The sequence below is a fragment of the Muscardinus avellanarius genome (genome assembly GCF_963383645.1).
Source record: "Muscardinus avellanarius genome assembly, chromosome: 12".
In the NCBI taxonomy this organism is placed as follows: domain Eukaryota; kingdom Metazoa; phylum Chordata; class Mammalia; order Rodentia; family Gliridae; genus Muscardinus; species Muscardinus avellanarius.
Genome location: NC_137798.1, coordinates 7,376,728 through 7,392,692, shown reverse-complemented (window position 1 = coordinate 7,392,692; position 15,965 = coordinate 7,376,728). Strand labels below are relative to the sequence as shown.

General features: G+C 38.1%; 1 protein-coding gene across 1 annotated transcript in view; it reads right to left on the bottom strand.

Moving 5' to 3' along the window:
• TRPM7 (transient receptor potential cation channel subfamily M member 7) overlaps nucleotides 1-15,965 on the bottom strand; it is a gene marked incomplete at both ends in the record, with an annotated part of 69,409 nt that overhangs the window by 38,429 nt on the left and 15,015 nt on the right. Inside the window, 8 exons of the mRNA XM_080707013.1 lie at nucleotides 2,368-2,500; nucleotides 2,948-3,122; nucleotides 8,134-8,412; nucleotides 9,825-9,953; nucleotides 11,026-11,169; nucleotides 11,451-11,606; nucleotides 13,072-13,300; nucleotides 14,566-14,846. Coding sequence (XP_080563139.1) covers nucleotides 2,368-2,500; nucleotides 2,948-3,122; nucleotides 8,134-8,412; nucleotides 9,825-9,953; nucleotides 11,026-11,169; nucleotides 11,451-11,606; nucleotides 13,072-13,300; nucleotides 14,566-14,846 — 1,526 coding nt within the window. The remainder of the gene's footprint in view (nucleotides 1-2,367; nucleotides 2,501-2,947; nucleotides 3,123-8,133; nucleotides 8,413-9,824; nucleotides 9,954-11,025; nucleotides 11,170-11,450; nucleotides 11,607-13,071; nucleotides 13,301-14,565; nucleotides 14,847-15,965) is intronic.

Below are 15,965 nucleotides of genomic sequence, written 5' to 3'. Positions count from 1 at the left end.
AAGTTTTGATTATTTACAAATCTATTTTGTAGGTCCCAGGGGAAAATTTTGGACAGCAAGCCATAGGAACTCTAATTAAAATTATTCCAAACCAGGCGTGGTGGTGCACACTTGTAATCCCAGTACTTGTGAGGCTGAGACAGGAGGACCGTAGGCTCAAGTTTCGCCTCAGAAACTTAGGGAGGACCTCCACTACTCAGACCGTTTCAAAATAAAAAAATAAAATGGGGCTGGGGTATAGCCCAGTAATGCCCCTGAGTTACCACACCAAAACCAAACCAAAACCAAACAAAACCAACACAGAAAGAGTCTGTTGGGACAGGGTTGCTCTCTGTTCTATATTGTACTTAAAAACTATATTTAGGTGTTATGTCTACCCTGCAAAGCAGGGGTTAGTCTGAGGAACATTAAAGAGGAAAATAAAGAAAAATATCAGGAACTAAAAGTATAGTAGTAGACTCACAGTAAACCCTATACATTTATGAACATAAAGATTACTGAGTTTATTATGTCACAAAGAGGGTTGAAGGAATTGCTAACGTGCTTTTGAAATATGTCATGGCTAGATTCGAATCATTTTTTTTTTCCTTTTCGTGGTACCGGGGATGGAACCCAGGGGCATTCTACCTCCGAGCTACCCCCCCAGATCTATCTTTTATTCTTTATTTTGAAACAGAGTCTGAGTCGCAAAGGACCTCACTAAGTAGCCGTGGCTGTCCTTGAACTGCAATCCTCCCGTCTCAGCCTCCCGACTGCTGGGATTGCAAGTGTGCGCCACCACGCCCGGCTCTAATCATTTGTTTTTCATTACCCTTACTTTCAATCCTTCTGAAGTCAGAACAGAGCTAAATACGAATGAGGAAGGAAAAAACTTTAGGGAAAATGTAAAACTAATAAAGGTAAAGAAAGAACTTAAAATTAATAATTAATTAGCAATAATTCCTACATAAATATTTATAGTACACTTAACAGTGTTTAGTAATTGCTTTAAAATTTGTATATACATCATTTAAATTCTCATAATGATTTTATTGCTCCTTTAAATAGTTTTATGGGTAAATTGATGGTTAGGTCTTTTTACTTTTAAACCGTTTTATCAATTCATTTCCACTCTATTCAGATAAGGTGGGGGAAACAAATGCTCAAAATAAAAGAATGGAGGACACTAAAACTCTAGACTCAGTGCTTTCTAGTAACTACCCACCTAGAGCATTAGAAAATGGCAGAAACAGCCAGATGTGGAGGCGCATGCCTATGATTCTAATGCTGGGAGAGTGAGACAGGAGGACCACAGATTTAAGACAGCCTCAGGAGCTTAGCAAGACTCAGCAACCTTTCAAGACCTGTTTCAAAAGAAAAAGAGAAGGTCTGGGGTATGGCCTAGAGGTAGAATGCCTGGGTGCAACCCCCAGGAATACATACACACACACACAGCAAAAAGGATAAAGCAAGGAAAACAGCAGACAACAAAGCCTGAAATGACACTGAAAAGAAAGCACGAGACATAGAACCCAGCAGATGGCGTGAGCTACGAATGACTACCAGTCACAATCTTCTACGTGCTCAACTAGCCACCTATTAGTAAGTGGGGAGGGTAAGAGACAAAGGACACAAAAGAGGGAATAAGAGAAAACTAAGAAAATAAAGATGTTAGAACTCAGGCGTGGAAGTCAGCAAGACTATCTGAAAGTTAACAATATCACTTATGTTCAAAAGTTACCTAGGCTCATTAAGATAATAAAGTAAAAATGTGAATTTCTGCATACTTGGAAGTCCAGTATTTGGGAGGCTGAAACAAGAGTATCACAGGTTTGAGGCCTGCCTCAGCAAGTTACAGAGACCCTGTCTCATAAAAAAAAAAAAAAAAAAAAAGGGCTGGAAGTATAGCTTGGAAGTAGAATGAACCTCCGTTGAACCCCTCAGTACCCCTCCCCCAAAAGGGCTGGGCAGGCAGGAGTGCTCTGGGATTTGATTCCCAGTAGCACACACGCACACAAAGTGAATGTAACAGACAGTATTTTCTAAGAATAGGGTTGAAGCTAGGTGTGGTGGCATACCCTTGTAACCTCAGTACTTGGGAGGCTGAGACAGGAGAATCATAGTTTTGAGGGCAGCCTCAGCAAGTGAAACTTTCATGAACTTAGCAAGGCCATTTCAAAATAAAAATAAAACAGGGCTGGGCTGTAGCTCAGAGGTAGAGGTAGAAGGCTCAATCTCCAGTACCACCAAAAAAAAAAAAAAAAAAAAAAAAAAAAAAAAGTTGAACAGGTGGAAGTTCTCTCAACCACTCAACACTCAATCACTGGTTTACTCACAAATGTGAAAATGTGATAGTAACCTGAAAATGTCATCCCCTATGAAACGCACCATGAAGCCTTCGAGACCCACACAGGCTCATCATCTTTGTCATTACTGCTGCGCTTGGCTCCTTGATACCCAATCTGCTCTGACTGGTCTACACTAGACACAGCGCCCCCACCCTTGCTCAACACCCTCATAGCTCAGAAGGCGGAAGCCAGCTTGAGATAAGGAGATGAAAAGACAGGTTCATAAAGGGGGTTCTGTGAAAGAGAAATTTTTCCTCCAAAAAAGACCATGGAGAAACGTGTCTTTCTTCCTGTTGTCTGTGACAGTCTTATAATGCAAAGAAAAATCTGTATAAATCAGACACTGTGACTATGAAGCCAGTGAGATTTTACAATGAATAAGGGTCCTTAGCTATGAATTAACCAACCCTAAATTTCTGTTCTATGAGTTAATAACTGTCCTCTCATTTTATAGCCAATTTAGGCCTGATTCCCATTACTTATAGATGGAAAGGAAATCAAAATCATATTTTCTATTAAGTCTGGGGTTAATGCATTGTGAGGGCTTAGATAGTATGTTTGACTTCAGAAAAATATACAACAAATAACCAAAAGATGATTCTACAAAAATAAATACTTACCATCAATTTCATATGCATAAACTTCACCAAAAATCATCCAGTATGGATGAAAAACTATATCTTTAGCAAGGGTCCAAGATGGTGCTTCATGAGGATAAAGTATTGCTTTTCTGGGAACACCAAAACTAAGTAATACAAGAGCCATAATCACTACAATGTAGAACATATTGGCCACCTGTTTAAAAAAAAAAGAATACTGTTAAAAATACAAAATTTAAACACTACAGCAAATATTCACCTTAAAGAAATCTTTCTACTATTCCAATAGAGAAAAAGAATTTTTGGAGTTTCTTTTTATTCCTATTAACAAAATTCAGGGAAATCTGATCTGTGAAGCTAAGCAAGCCAGCAGCATTTTCAGTTGGATAATGAATTTGTATCACTGACTGAAACTGGAGTCTGCCTATTTGGGGGTATGTAAAGATAAAGCAGAGACTCCTGGGAGATTTTAGCAACTGAATTTCCAAAAGGCCTTTTCTGAAAGCCTTCCTACTCTTCTTTGCCATGCTGCCTTTGGTGGCTGCCCTCTGCTCACATCACAATGCAAAGGCACATTTTCCACTGGCCTGACCTTCCCATAGTGCCTTGTCCTAGGATGTGAAAACTCAGGAGCCAAAAACAAAACAAAGCAGAGCAAGGCAAGAGAAAACAAAAACACCACAAAATGGATTAACTCATATGAGTGTTAAAAAAACGAGGGGGCGCCGGGCGTGGTGGCACACGCTTGTAATCCCCGCGCTTGGGAGGCGGAGACAGGATGATCGCGCAGATTCGAAGCCAGCCGCGCTGGCTTAAGAGACCCTGTTTCAAAAATATAAAATAGGTCTGCGAGTGCAGCCCAGAGGTAGAAGGGCTTCCAGGAACCCCAGTACCACCAAAAAAAAAAAAAAAAAAAAAAAAGAGGGGGAACAATATCTGGGCAACAAATACTTTTGCAAATCAGGTAGTTTTGTAATACTTTAATTTCAACAAATCTGAAAAAGAGGCTAATAGCTATCACCTCATAAATAACTGAAATATCCTTATGCAGGAATTAAAAAAATTAAATAAAATGCTATTTTAATTTATATCCTCAGTACAAATTCTTAGCATTTACATTTTAAAAAGTGAGTGCTTTTTAAAGCCACAGCATTTAGCGAGGCTCTCGGCAACCTAGCAAGACCCTGTTTCCAAAAATAAAATCGGTCTGGAGGTGTCACTTGGAGGTAGAATGCCTCTGGGTCTAATTCCCAGTATGAAAAAAATAAAAAATTTAAAAAAGGCGGATGCTTTCTCACCCTAACAATATGGCAACTGAACCCAGAGGCCTGAGTGGCACCACCAACTCCCCCCACCTTTGAAAATATTTTTGTTTTAAAACAGGGTCTAAGTTTCTGAGGATCTCACTAAGTTACTGAGGCTGGCTTTGAAACTGGGATCCTGTCTCAGCCTCCAATGTACTGGGATTACAAGCATGTGCCACCACACCCAAAAACAATATTCACCCATTGTAATAACAACAACCTATCTGGGGAGAAAAGCCAATGCAGACCAAGAAACTAAATTTACAATAGTTTCTACTTCAATCTACTATGCCAAGAGACTATATTTACTAAAAGTTTATATTTTAATTTACTATGAATTAACAATTGAAATGATAAATCTAAAAGAAATGAACATTTCAGAATGTTTTTAAAAAGTGACAATAAGATAAAAGACAGAAAAGTCAAAGCTACGGTGAGAAATGGCAAATTTGGGGGAAAAACTCTTCAATGGTTCCCTGTATTTTTATTCTCTATAAAGTTTAAACTTCTCATTTTCAATGCCCCGTCTAAACCATGCTTAACACTGTTTATCCCATTTGACTCAACTAACTATTCTCTATTATAAAAGAAGTCCCAGGCAGTTTGTATTTTTTTTTAATTACATCTACCTTACGCTTTCAAAGAATAACTCATATCCCATTACTTTTAAGAAAATCCTCAACAGAATGACTTCTTCCCATTCACCTCGACATTCTCCAAGCACCAATCTAATCAATTAACTACACTGTTAGGTAAAAATCTCATGTGATTTCCTGAAATATTTTATATAGGACAGGCTTCTGAAACTAAATTTAAAAAGATAACTACAGAGGCCAAGCATGGTGGCACACGCTAGTAATCCCCGCGGTTAGGAGGCTGAGACAGGAGGATCACACAGGTTTGAAGCTACCCTCAGCTACTTAGTAAAATATTGGGGGGAAAAAAAAAAAGGTCTGGGAGTATAACCTAGAGGTAGAAAGCCTCTGGATTCTACCCTCAGTACAAAAATAAATAAATTAAAAAAACAAACAAACAAACAAACAAAAAGCCCCTACAGGTCTGGTGAAGTCAAGATATATAATTATGATTTCATAAAGTTCAGGGGGATCTCCTAATGCTTGTAACATTGTCTTGCACGGCAGTGAATAATGAGCATTAAAATAACTGGTCATGCTGAACGTGGTGGCACATGCTTGTAGTCCCAGTATTGGGAGGCTGAGACAGGAGGATCTGGGTTCTGGCCAGTCTCAGCTACTTAATGAGGCCCTCCATAACTTAGTAAGACACTGTTTCAAAATAAAGAGTAAAATAGGGCTGAGAGTGTAGCTTCAAAGTAGAATGTCCCTGGGTTTAATCCCCAGTACAGAAAATAGTAATAATAATAATAAATAAATAAAGGTTCTAATAATAAAACTACCAAATAGAGTGAATGTTTACTTTTTTTTTTTTTGGTGGTACTGGGGTTCCTGGAAGCCCTTCTACCTACGGGCTATACTCTCACGGGCTACACTCCCAGACCTATTTTTTACTTTTTTTTTTATGTGGAACAGGGTCTCTTAAGCCAGCGAGGCTGGCTCTGAACCAGCGTGATCCTCCTGTCTCTGCCTCCCAGGCACGGGGATTACACTGGTGCGCCACCACGCCCGGCTTACTTTTTTTTTTTTTAAAGCAGGATTAGGGGCCGGGCGTGGTGGCGCAAGCGTGTAATCCCCGCGCCCAGGCGGAGACAGGAGGATCGCGCAGGTTCGAAGCCAGCTGCGCGCGCTGGCTTAGGAGACCCTGTTTCCAAATATAGGTCTGGGAGTGTAGCCCGGAGGTAGAAGGGCTTCCAGGAACCCCAGTACCACCAAAAAAAAAAAAAAAAAAAGCAGGATTAGGGATTGACTCTAGGGCTCTCTTCCATCCAGCTACACCTTCAGCCCCCTATTCTTTATTTTTGTTAGTAGTTCTGGGGATTGAACCCAGGAGCATTCTGAGTTACACTCCCAGCCTTATTTTTTATTTGCAACAGGGTCTCACCAAGTTGAGGAGGCTTGGCCCAAACCTGCTCCCCTGCCGTCTCAGTCTCCCACACACGGGGATTACAGATGCGCACCACCATGCCCAGATTATCTTTAACTTTGGAGACAGTCTTGCTGAAGACTGCTGCTAAATCTGGCCTCGGACTCGGGATCCTCCTGCTGCAGCTTCCCACTGCGGATTACAGGGTGTGCCATGGTGCCCAGCCAATATTCAGTATTTTTATGTAGTTTTTTTCTATGTAATTGCTTTATTCCTCCACCAAAAACTATTTACTAGGGAGAACCTAGTATGTGAAAAATACTGGAGAAATCAAGGGGAACAAAACCAGACAAGGTTCTTACCCCAAGCAGCACACAGGTTAAAGGAGAAGACAAATAATCCAGAAAGAATGTAGTTAAAACACAGAGAGAAGAAAATTTTCTGACGGGAAAGAACACAGGTCACAAAAGGATAAACCCAAGTTAAGGGTATGAGTGCAGATGGGAATATTCATTTTGAGAAGGAAAAACATTAGGTATGTTGTTTTGGTAATGACTGTATTAATGAAAAAAAAAACAGTTTATTTCTACTTAGTGAGGTGCTCTGAAACTTACTGAAACTCTGTTTCAAAGTAAATAATAAAAAATAGGGCTGGAGATATAGCTCAGAGATAGAATGCCTTTGGGTTGAATCCTCAGTTCTGCAAAAAAACAAAAAATCAAAAAACCTGTGTGACTGGGGTACAGATAAGAGGTGAAGAATATATAAAATAAGGTTTAAAAGAAAAAAAGGAGCCGGGCATGGTAGTGCACGCTTGTAATCCCCGCGCTTGGGAGGCTGAGACAGGAGGATTGCACTGGTTCGAAGCCAGCCTCAGCAACTTAGTGAGGCTCTCGGCAACTTAGTGAGACCCTGTTTCCAAATAAAATATAAACATAGGTGTGGAAGTATGGCCTGGAGGTAGAAAGCCCCTGGGTTCCACACCCAGTACCAGCCCACCCCCCCCCCAAAAGAAAGAAAGATGCTTCCTTTGAAGGAAAACAAGTTAAAGGGTACAAAAAATTCCCTCTATTTCTTATAATTCCATATGAATTTATAATTATCTCCAATGAGAGAGAGATTAGAGATAAGTAGACAGGCAGATATATGGACGGGAGGGAGGGACAGATGAATGGATACAACAGCCAAGCTGCGTAGGGCGTGTAGATTTAATTAAGTCCACTCATCTCTGCAATGCAAAACTGTAAAAAAAAAAAAAAAAAAAAAAAAAAATTCAAGACGGGAACGTAACATACTCCTATTTGAATTTTAAAACAATCATTCTAGCTATAATGTAGGTTGAAAACAAGTCAGAATGGTTGTGAGAAAACAGATCACTAGACTACCGAAGGTGCTGGGCGATAGTTTAAATGGATAAGAGGAAAAGAAATACAGAGATTGGAGCTACACGTTTCTGTTTTTCACTCTGATGCCAAATCCTCCTAGAAGTAAATTTTTTTCAGTCGATAAATTTATTTTACTATGAGTGCCTGCTTTCAGTAGTGCGTTGTGGTCTCTGTTGTGATGGGGTTCAGAATGAGAGTGACTTACGCAGGACACTCGCAGCTTTGCCCCGTCCCCTCCGCTCCCCCACGTCCCCATACAGGGCACTGAGACGGCACTCGTATTCTCCCACTTGTAAGTAAAGCACTGAAGATAGCACAAATATTATCTAACCTTATTCTACTAAATGCTTTTCAAAGGTTAATAAAATGTCCATAAGGAATAGGAGATTTAGCGTATAAAGCAAATAAGCATGAAATAATAGACATTCACTGATTCAAGTAAAACTATGCCAACAACACAACTTTATGAGTTTTAAGGGAACATAAACCGAGTATTAACAGACATCTCTCAACTTACCATTTTTCCAATCATCATTACATAAGGTCCTGCCTGTTGATTTACAGCTAGAAAGTCTAGCAAGCGCACATACCAAAATATTATGTTTAGACAGTAAATTAATCTCCCGGCCACAAAAATATGATTGTCATAGGCATTCTCATAGTTCCACTTGGCTCCAAATCTCAGTCCAAATCCAATGAAGAATGAAACTATGGCAATTGTGTCACTGATGTTGAAATAGTCACTAAACCACACTTTGATCTTCTGGCTTATTTTCCCGGCTTCAGACATAAAGATCTAGACATTCAACAGGGAACAAAGGGCTTTAATGGATTTCTCCTATTACAGCACAGGGCATGCTCACGTATGGCTGTCAAAGCACAGTGCCGATGATACTTATCACGACATCTGACCATGTATTACCCGATCAACCAGAACAGTAGTCACAGAGAGAAATATTTGTGAATAAACAAAACAACCTGCTCAACCCAGGTCACCCAACCAAGATGCTGGAAACCTTCCATTACAACACCGTTCTCTAGACCTGAGACATGAAATGCTTTTGAAAAGTTGCTTAATTTACAGAAAGTAAACAATAGCTTAAGTATTTATCTAACTTGTTAAAAACATATGCTACTAAGCAGGGCATGGTGGGTTTAATCCACAGTACCACAAAAATAAGTAAAAAAAGAAATGTCCAAATCTGCCGGTGTGGTGGCTCACACTTGTAATCTCAGTACCTGGTCAACTGAGACAGGAGGATCACGGTTCACAGCCAGTCGCAGCTACTTAGTGAGACCTTGTTAAAAAAAAAAAAAAAAAAAAAAGAATAGTGCTACTTCAGCTGCACATATACTAAAATGAGAACAAAATAAGAAATAAAAAAAGGGCTGGGGATGTATCTTGGAGGTAGAATGTCCCCGGGTTCCATCTCCAATACTAAAAAAAAAAAAAAAAAAAAAAAAAAAAAAAAAGCTACTTCTCTTGAATTTAAGAATTAAAAGTATCTTGAGAGGACTGGCAATTTAGTTTCAAAATATAGTGAATTCTAAGTGCTAAAAAGTTCCTTTTGAGCTGGGAGTGACAGGGCATGCTTGTAATCCCAGTACTTGGAAGGCTAAGACAGAGATCTCTGTATGCAGACAGCCTCAGCTATATAATGAGTCCCTCTATAACTTAGTGAGGCCCTTCAAATAAAGTGAGGCCTTTCAAAATAAAAAATATAGGGCTGGGGTGTATCGCAGCAGTAGGTTCCATCCCCAGTACCACAAAAACAAACAAAACAAAACAATAAAAAACAATGGAAACTAGAAACAGACATTTGAATACAAATTTAAATAATGATCCAGCGGGCAGTATAGAAGCAAAATAAAAACTTATTTATAATTTACCTGCCTGTCTATATGTCTATTTAATATGTTTGAAGAGTCACAGAACATAGATATGAATGTTGAGGAAATAAAAAGAGGAGGCTGTTTCAGGGGGAAAAAATTACATTTCTAGTAGTGACAAAGTAAACAGTAAAATACTGATTTCTATTATTTTGTCATTATTTTCAGAACAGCGAAAGTGAACATGTTCTACACTTCTATGATGTTATTATCCATTGAAATTAAAAATAGCACACACATACTCATATGCACACCCAAAACAAAACAAAACAAATCCTCCATACATAAGAATAATGGTAAGAAAAACTAAAGACATACCTCACGGACTTTCTCAATGGCATAGGTAAAAATATAAGCAATAACAATCCATTCTTGAACTGAAGGTAATCGTTCCATTTGTACAAGAACTACAAATGTATAAAGCATCAGAAATCCTAAATATGCCAACTAATAAAAAAGAAATAAAAATTGATTACAAAATGAAACATTATTAGCATTTTCACATATATACAAAAATTGGTTTGAGGTACAGCAGTCTGAGAAAATAAAACACAATATATAATGAAAAGGGGTTGGTAAGCCAAGTAAGTGTGGTAAACTCTGAACCAGTTTTCCCGAGTAAACTCACTCAGACTCAGATCCTAGTAGAGGCCGAGTGCTGGGCTTAGTGGTACATTCCTGTAGCCCCAGTACTTGGGAGGCTGAGACAAAAGGATTGCAGATTCAAAACCAGACTCAGCAACTTAACAAGATCCCGTTTCAAAATAAAAGGCTCGGATGTAGCTCAGAGGTAGAATGCCCCAGGATTCAATCTACAGTACCACATATACAAAAAAAGGAGGACCTAATTTCATGTGTTTCTTCAGGTGTGTCCACACCTTAGAGAGTGACATCAGCAGACAACTAGAAGTTCCTAGAGTTTGTCTCTCCTTCCCCAAACAAGGAATAAAAAGCTACATTTCAATAGCTGTGTCCACCCCTCTATGCTCTTTAATCTGCTAGTAAACTCCATTTCCTCCATAAAGCGAGAAAAAAGCAAATATAGCAGAAAATCAAGGAATTATCTACCATGATACATAAAACCATGTGAATGATCTGGATTATTTTATACATCATGAATCAACACAGTAAGCAGGCGTATTTATAAACTTTTGTATACTATTACAAAGTCCTAATGCAGAAAGAAATTATAATTAATTATAAGCATCAGAGTTTCCTTTGGCTTATTTTTCACTATTATTTTTACTAGATAATTTCTTATCCACTTATGTGGTCTATGATTTTTCACTTACCTGTTTAGTAAATTTTAATAACTAAAATGTATTAGTGTTTATTATTCTAGATGTTGGAAAATGAAATGAAACTAAATTTACTGCTCTTTTAGATGAAAATGCTTTTCATTGACAACTTAAATCAAGATACGAGTATGTTCTCAAGACCAAAGGTCCCTAAAGCATATCTTTTATGAACTTTGTTCTCCCAGCACCTCTTCCATCACAAAATCAATTTAAAAACATACCGTGTTAAACCAGAACTTTACAATTGGTGCGTGATAAAAGGCATAAAACTTTCGTGTGATTGGAAGCTTTTTGGATTTTATATGTATCTCCATTTCATTCTTTCCTTCATTACTGTCCAAAATCCTTACTTCTTTAAATACTTCCTAAAAGAAAAAAATATATTTATTGTACTTTTTTTTGGCATTGGGAACTGAATCTTGAGGCTATCTTAACTCCAAGCTACACCTCCAGCCCAATTTTATTTCTTTACTTGGAAACAGTCTCACTAGGTCTCTGAGAGCCTCACTATATGCCCAGGCTGGCTTTGAACCTGCAATCTGCCTTCCAAGTACTGAGGTTACAAATGTGCACCACCACACCTGGCTATTTATTATACATCTACTCACAACAAATTTACATTTTCCTTTGAAACATTTTCCCTTACCATGGGGATCTCCTCTGTTGTGTTTTGAAAGTTGTTCTCGCTGTCTTCCATAGTCATCTGATGAGCGTCTTGAGATTGTGGGATATGGGACATCTCGGCCTTGGTTTTATATTCTAGCATCAATATGGCAGGTGGGACTAAAATGCTTAATATCACCTAAAATTTTTAGAAATATATATTTACATTTAAAATTAATGTCCTTTAAGGATATAATAAAACAGCAAAAAATTAAATATCTTATGATTATTAGCCATTTTGCCCCTAGAATTACAAAGAATTTAATTTTTTACATACTGTACTTTAAGAGTTCCAGATTAAACTGTCTTGAGGACTAACAAAACATTTGAATATTATGATAATGAATGTTGAACAGATTTAATAATTGATTTGGACGTGGATTGTATGTGTGTGGGGGAAGATACTAGGGATGGAACCCAGGGGACCTCTGAACTACACCCCCAGACCTATTTTTTATTCTTTATTTTCAAACGGGGTCTCACTGAGTTGCAGAGGGCCTCCCTAAGTAGCTGAGGCTGCGCTGCCTGCGAACTGCGGTTCTTCTGTCTCACCCTCCCACATGCTGGGACTACAAGCATGTGCCACCATGCCCGGCTTTTTTTTTTTTGTATTGTTTTGAAACAGGGTCTTACTAAGTTGCTGAGTCTCATTGAACTGTCCTCAAACTTGCAATTTTTCTGTTCCAGCCTCCCAACTACTGGCATTATAGGCATGCCACCATATCTGGCTTAGACCTGTTCTTTAAATAAAATTCTGTCTCTTGTGCAGAAAATATGCTTTAAAAAAATCAGGTATTACAAAGATGCTATGTGCTTAATTTTATCTTAAATCTCTTTGCAAGTGTCCCATATCATAACATGATTGCTCAGCTTGTACCTCTATCAACACAAAGGCTTATTTCTAAAATTGTATTTATGACCTGCAAAATCCTAAAGCAGGTAGAAATTATAACAGTGCAAGAGGCTTCTGTTGGTTATTCCTTTACCATAATTTTTAGCAGATGATTGTTATCCACTTAATAATGGCCCAAGGTTAAACTACTTGCTTGGTTTCTGCCTTCTATATTTCTGTATTTTATTTAAAAAGATAGAAAAGAATAAAAAGGAATTGTAAAATAATACCTCTCAATATGACAAAACTGAAAGGCCTAGGCATTTTACCCAATTCTTAACCTTAATAATTGGACATAAAGATATAATGATCCATAATTAAAAGCTAGATATATGAGCATACTTATCCAATATACTTCAAGTAATTTATAAGTAACAAATTAATTTAGTAGAAAAGGTACAGAATTTCTAAGTTTGGAAATCATCCTTTCCTAAAGCAGCAACCCTTTTAATGGCTACTTAGGGCTATAAATGTCAGCATTCCTATTTGCCCTCACATGTCTCTCTCAGAGGGGCAATAATCACACATACCTGAAAGATTAAAAAAAAAAAAAGGACACAGCATGCCACACAGGATGAAATGCCAACCACCCTTTCCCCTTCCCTTCCAGTTCCCTGCCCCAACCACCCTCATCAACCACGGCATTGGAATAGACACTGCAGCTAACCCTCCATTCTAATTATAAACTTCACACTTAATTCCTAAGATATACCTTGTACCAGGAATTTTTCCTCATATTCAGCCTCCCCATCCACATATCAGATAACAACATTTGTGTACAGGTGTGGGCTACAAAAGGTCTAAGTCTTGAAGAAACTGCTAGCTTGAGGCAGGTTGAATTACTCCAGTTTTTCAGTTCATAAGTGAGTAATTTCATAGCCATGGTTTCATCTTGTCTGAAGGACTGTTCTAGTAATTCAACTGCCAGTTGACCGAAATCACTAAAAAAAAAAAAGCCAAAATAAGCTCATATAAATTGAAGTGCTTTTTTTCTTTTTCCCCCAGTGCTGTGCTAGAGCTCGAACCCAGGGCCTGGCATATACCAAGCCATCACCCTACCACTGAGCTCTACCTCCAGCCCACGAACTGCCATTTTAACCAACTACCCTTAAATCTTTCACAAAACCTCCTCGTCTTTAATATTTTCACACACTCATGGGATTAGAAAAATGGTTCTATGGTCAGACATCTACATGTATGTAGAAATAAAAAATATTAAAATATGTCACATTAAGTATAGACTGAAGAGGTAAATCTAGAGCACTTTTTCCAGAAATAAAACCATACAGTCAAAGGGAACCGAAATGATGTTATAGTGTTCTGTTCAAAAGGGCCTCTATGCCGGGCGCTTGGGAGGCACAAACAGGAGGATCGCGCAGGTTCGAAGCCAGCTGCGTGCACTAGATTAGGAGACCCTGTTTCCAAATTTTAAAAAAATGTAAAAATAAGTCTGGGAGTGTAGCCCGGAGGTAGAAGGGCTTCCAGGAACCCCAGTACCACCAAAAAAAAAAAAAAAAAAAAAAAGCCTCTATGTTGTATTTCAAACGAGGGAAAACATTAGTAAACGTTAGTACCCAGCAGAAACGATAATGTGGCTGGGAACTAACTTAATCATGAGAAATGGTCAATTCTTAGTCTTCAACTAAGTAATCATGGGATCCCTCTTAATCATGGGATTAAGAGTAAAAACTCTTAATCTCTTCCAAAGACAGCCTATTCGGGGGTTGATAAAGTTTAAGTATTTATTTATTAGAAGATTCCTTCAAATTGCCTTTTCAGCTTAATAGGACAATACTGTAAACCACATGAATTATTTTTTTCTATATATGTGATTCCACCATCCCAAATGTCCTCCCAGTTGAATTCAGCCCATTTTTCCTTAGAATACACTTCAAACCCTACTCCCTTCCTTTCAGTACCACTTCAAATGGAATTCTTAATCTAAATGCAACTACATATAATTATTTAGCTGGCTTCTGGTATGTTTTTTTCTTTCTTGCTGAAATATTTAACTCTCTGAACTCTAAATGTCTTTTTCACATACATAAGCAGAATTTTAAAAAACAGTAAGTTTTAAAAATAATTTTTCTTAATTGTACAAATAAAATCAATTACACACACACACACACAACACAATCGCTCCATTAAGTGCAACAACATCTAAACACTATTTTAAAATGTTTTCAAATGATAAAATACCACTTACTTGGAATACTGTTTCAGTTCTTCTGAAGTATCATCTACAAGGTCACTCTGCTTGGCTTCATATGCCATTGAACGATAGATTTTACAGGCAACTAATGCTTTAGCCATTGATTCTTCACCATGTTGCCACAGAAAACGGGCCATGACCTGTCTCTTCATCAGGCAAGCCCAAATTAACAATTCATTAAGTGGATAAGGAAAGCGCTTGGTTTCTGGGTCATCAATATCTACAATTTCATCTTTGGTTCTCTTCTTCTTTCCTTCTTCCATAGCTGTGTCAATCTTCAAGGGAAGATAAACATTACAAGGCTTGTTACAATAATGCCATATGACATTCATGTTTGCAAAAAATTTATGAAATATTCTTTATCCTTTTCCCCAACTTCATATACTTCACAAACACAATATATGTTTTTTTTTTTTAATTGATTTTTTGGAACTGGGGATTGAACCCAGTGATGCTCTACCTGAGCTTTACCTCTAGCCCTATTTTATATTCATTCATTCATTCATTCATTCATTCATTTATGCGGCACTGGGGCTGGAACCCAGGGCATTCTATCTCCGAGCTACACCCCCAGCCCTATTTTGTATTCTTTATTTTGAAACAGGGTCTCACTGAGTTGCAAAGAACCTCACTTAAGTAGCTGAGGCTGTCCTCGAACCACGATCTTTCTGTCTCAGGCTCCCAAATGCTAGAATTACAAGCATGTGCTGCCATGCCCAGCTCATTTTTTATTTTGATATAGAATCTCGCTAAGTTACTGGGGATCTCATTAAGTTGCTGCCACGGCCCTTGAACCTGCGATCCTACTGTCTCAAGTCTCCCAAGTACTGGGATTTCAGGCCTGTGTCACCATACCCAGCTTAGACTTTAATTGTTATTATAGCTTATCATTCATTTCATAAAAATGTCATCTCAACAAAAATGTTTGTAATAAGATTTTTCTAAACCTGGAGAAAGGTCATATTTCAACTAATATTTGGTAAAATGTACTTTTAAGAAAAGTTCAATTTTGTTGTACCTATTAATAAATAAAAATGAAAGTCTGGGGATGTAGCTCAGTGGTACAGTGCTTGCCTAGAAAACATAAAGCCCTGAGGTTTGGTCCATAGCAATGTTATAAAAGGGAGAGGGAGCCAGGTATAGTGGTGCACGCTTGTAATCCCCACACTTGGGAGGCTGAGACAGGAGGAACGCACAGGTTCGAAGCCAGCCTCAGCTACTTAGTGAGGCTCTCAGCAACTTAGTGAGACCCTGTTTCCAAATAAAATAAAATATGGCTGGGAGTACAGCCCAGAGGTAGAAAGCCTCTGGGTTCCAACCCCAGTACCACACAAAATAATAAATAAATAAATAAATAAATAAATAAATAAATAAATAAAATTAAAAATAAAAAG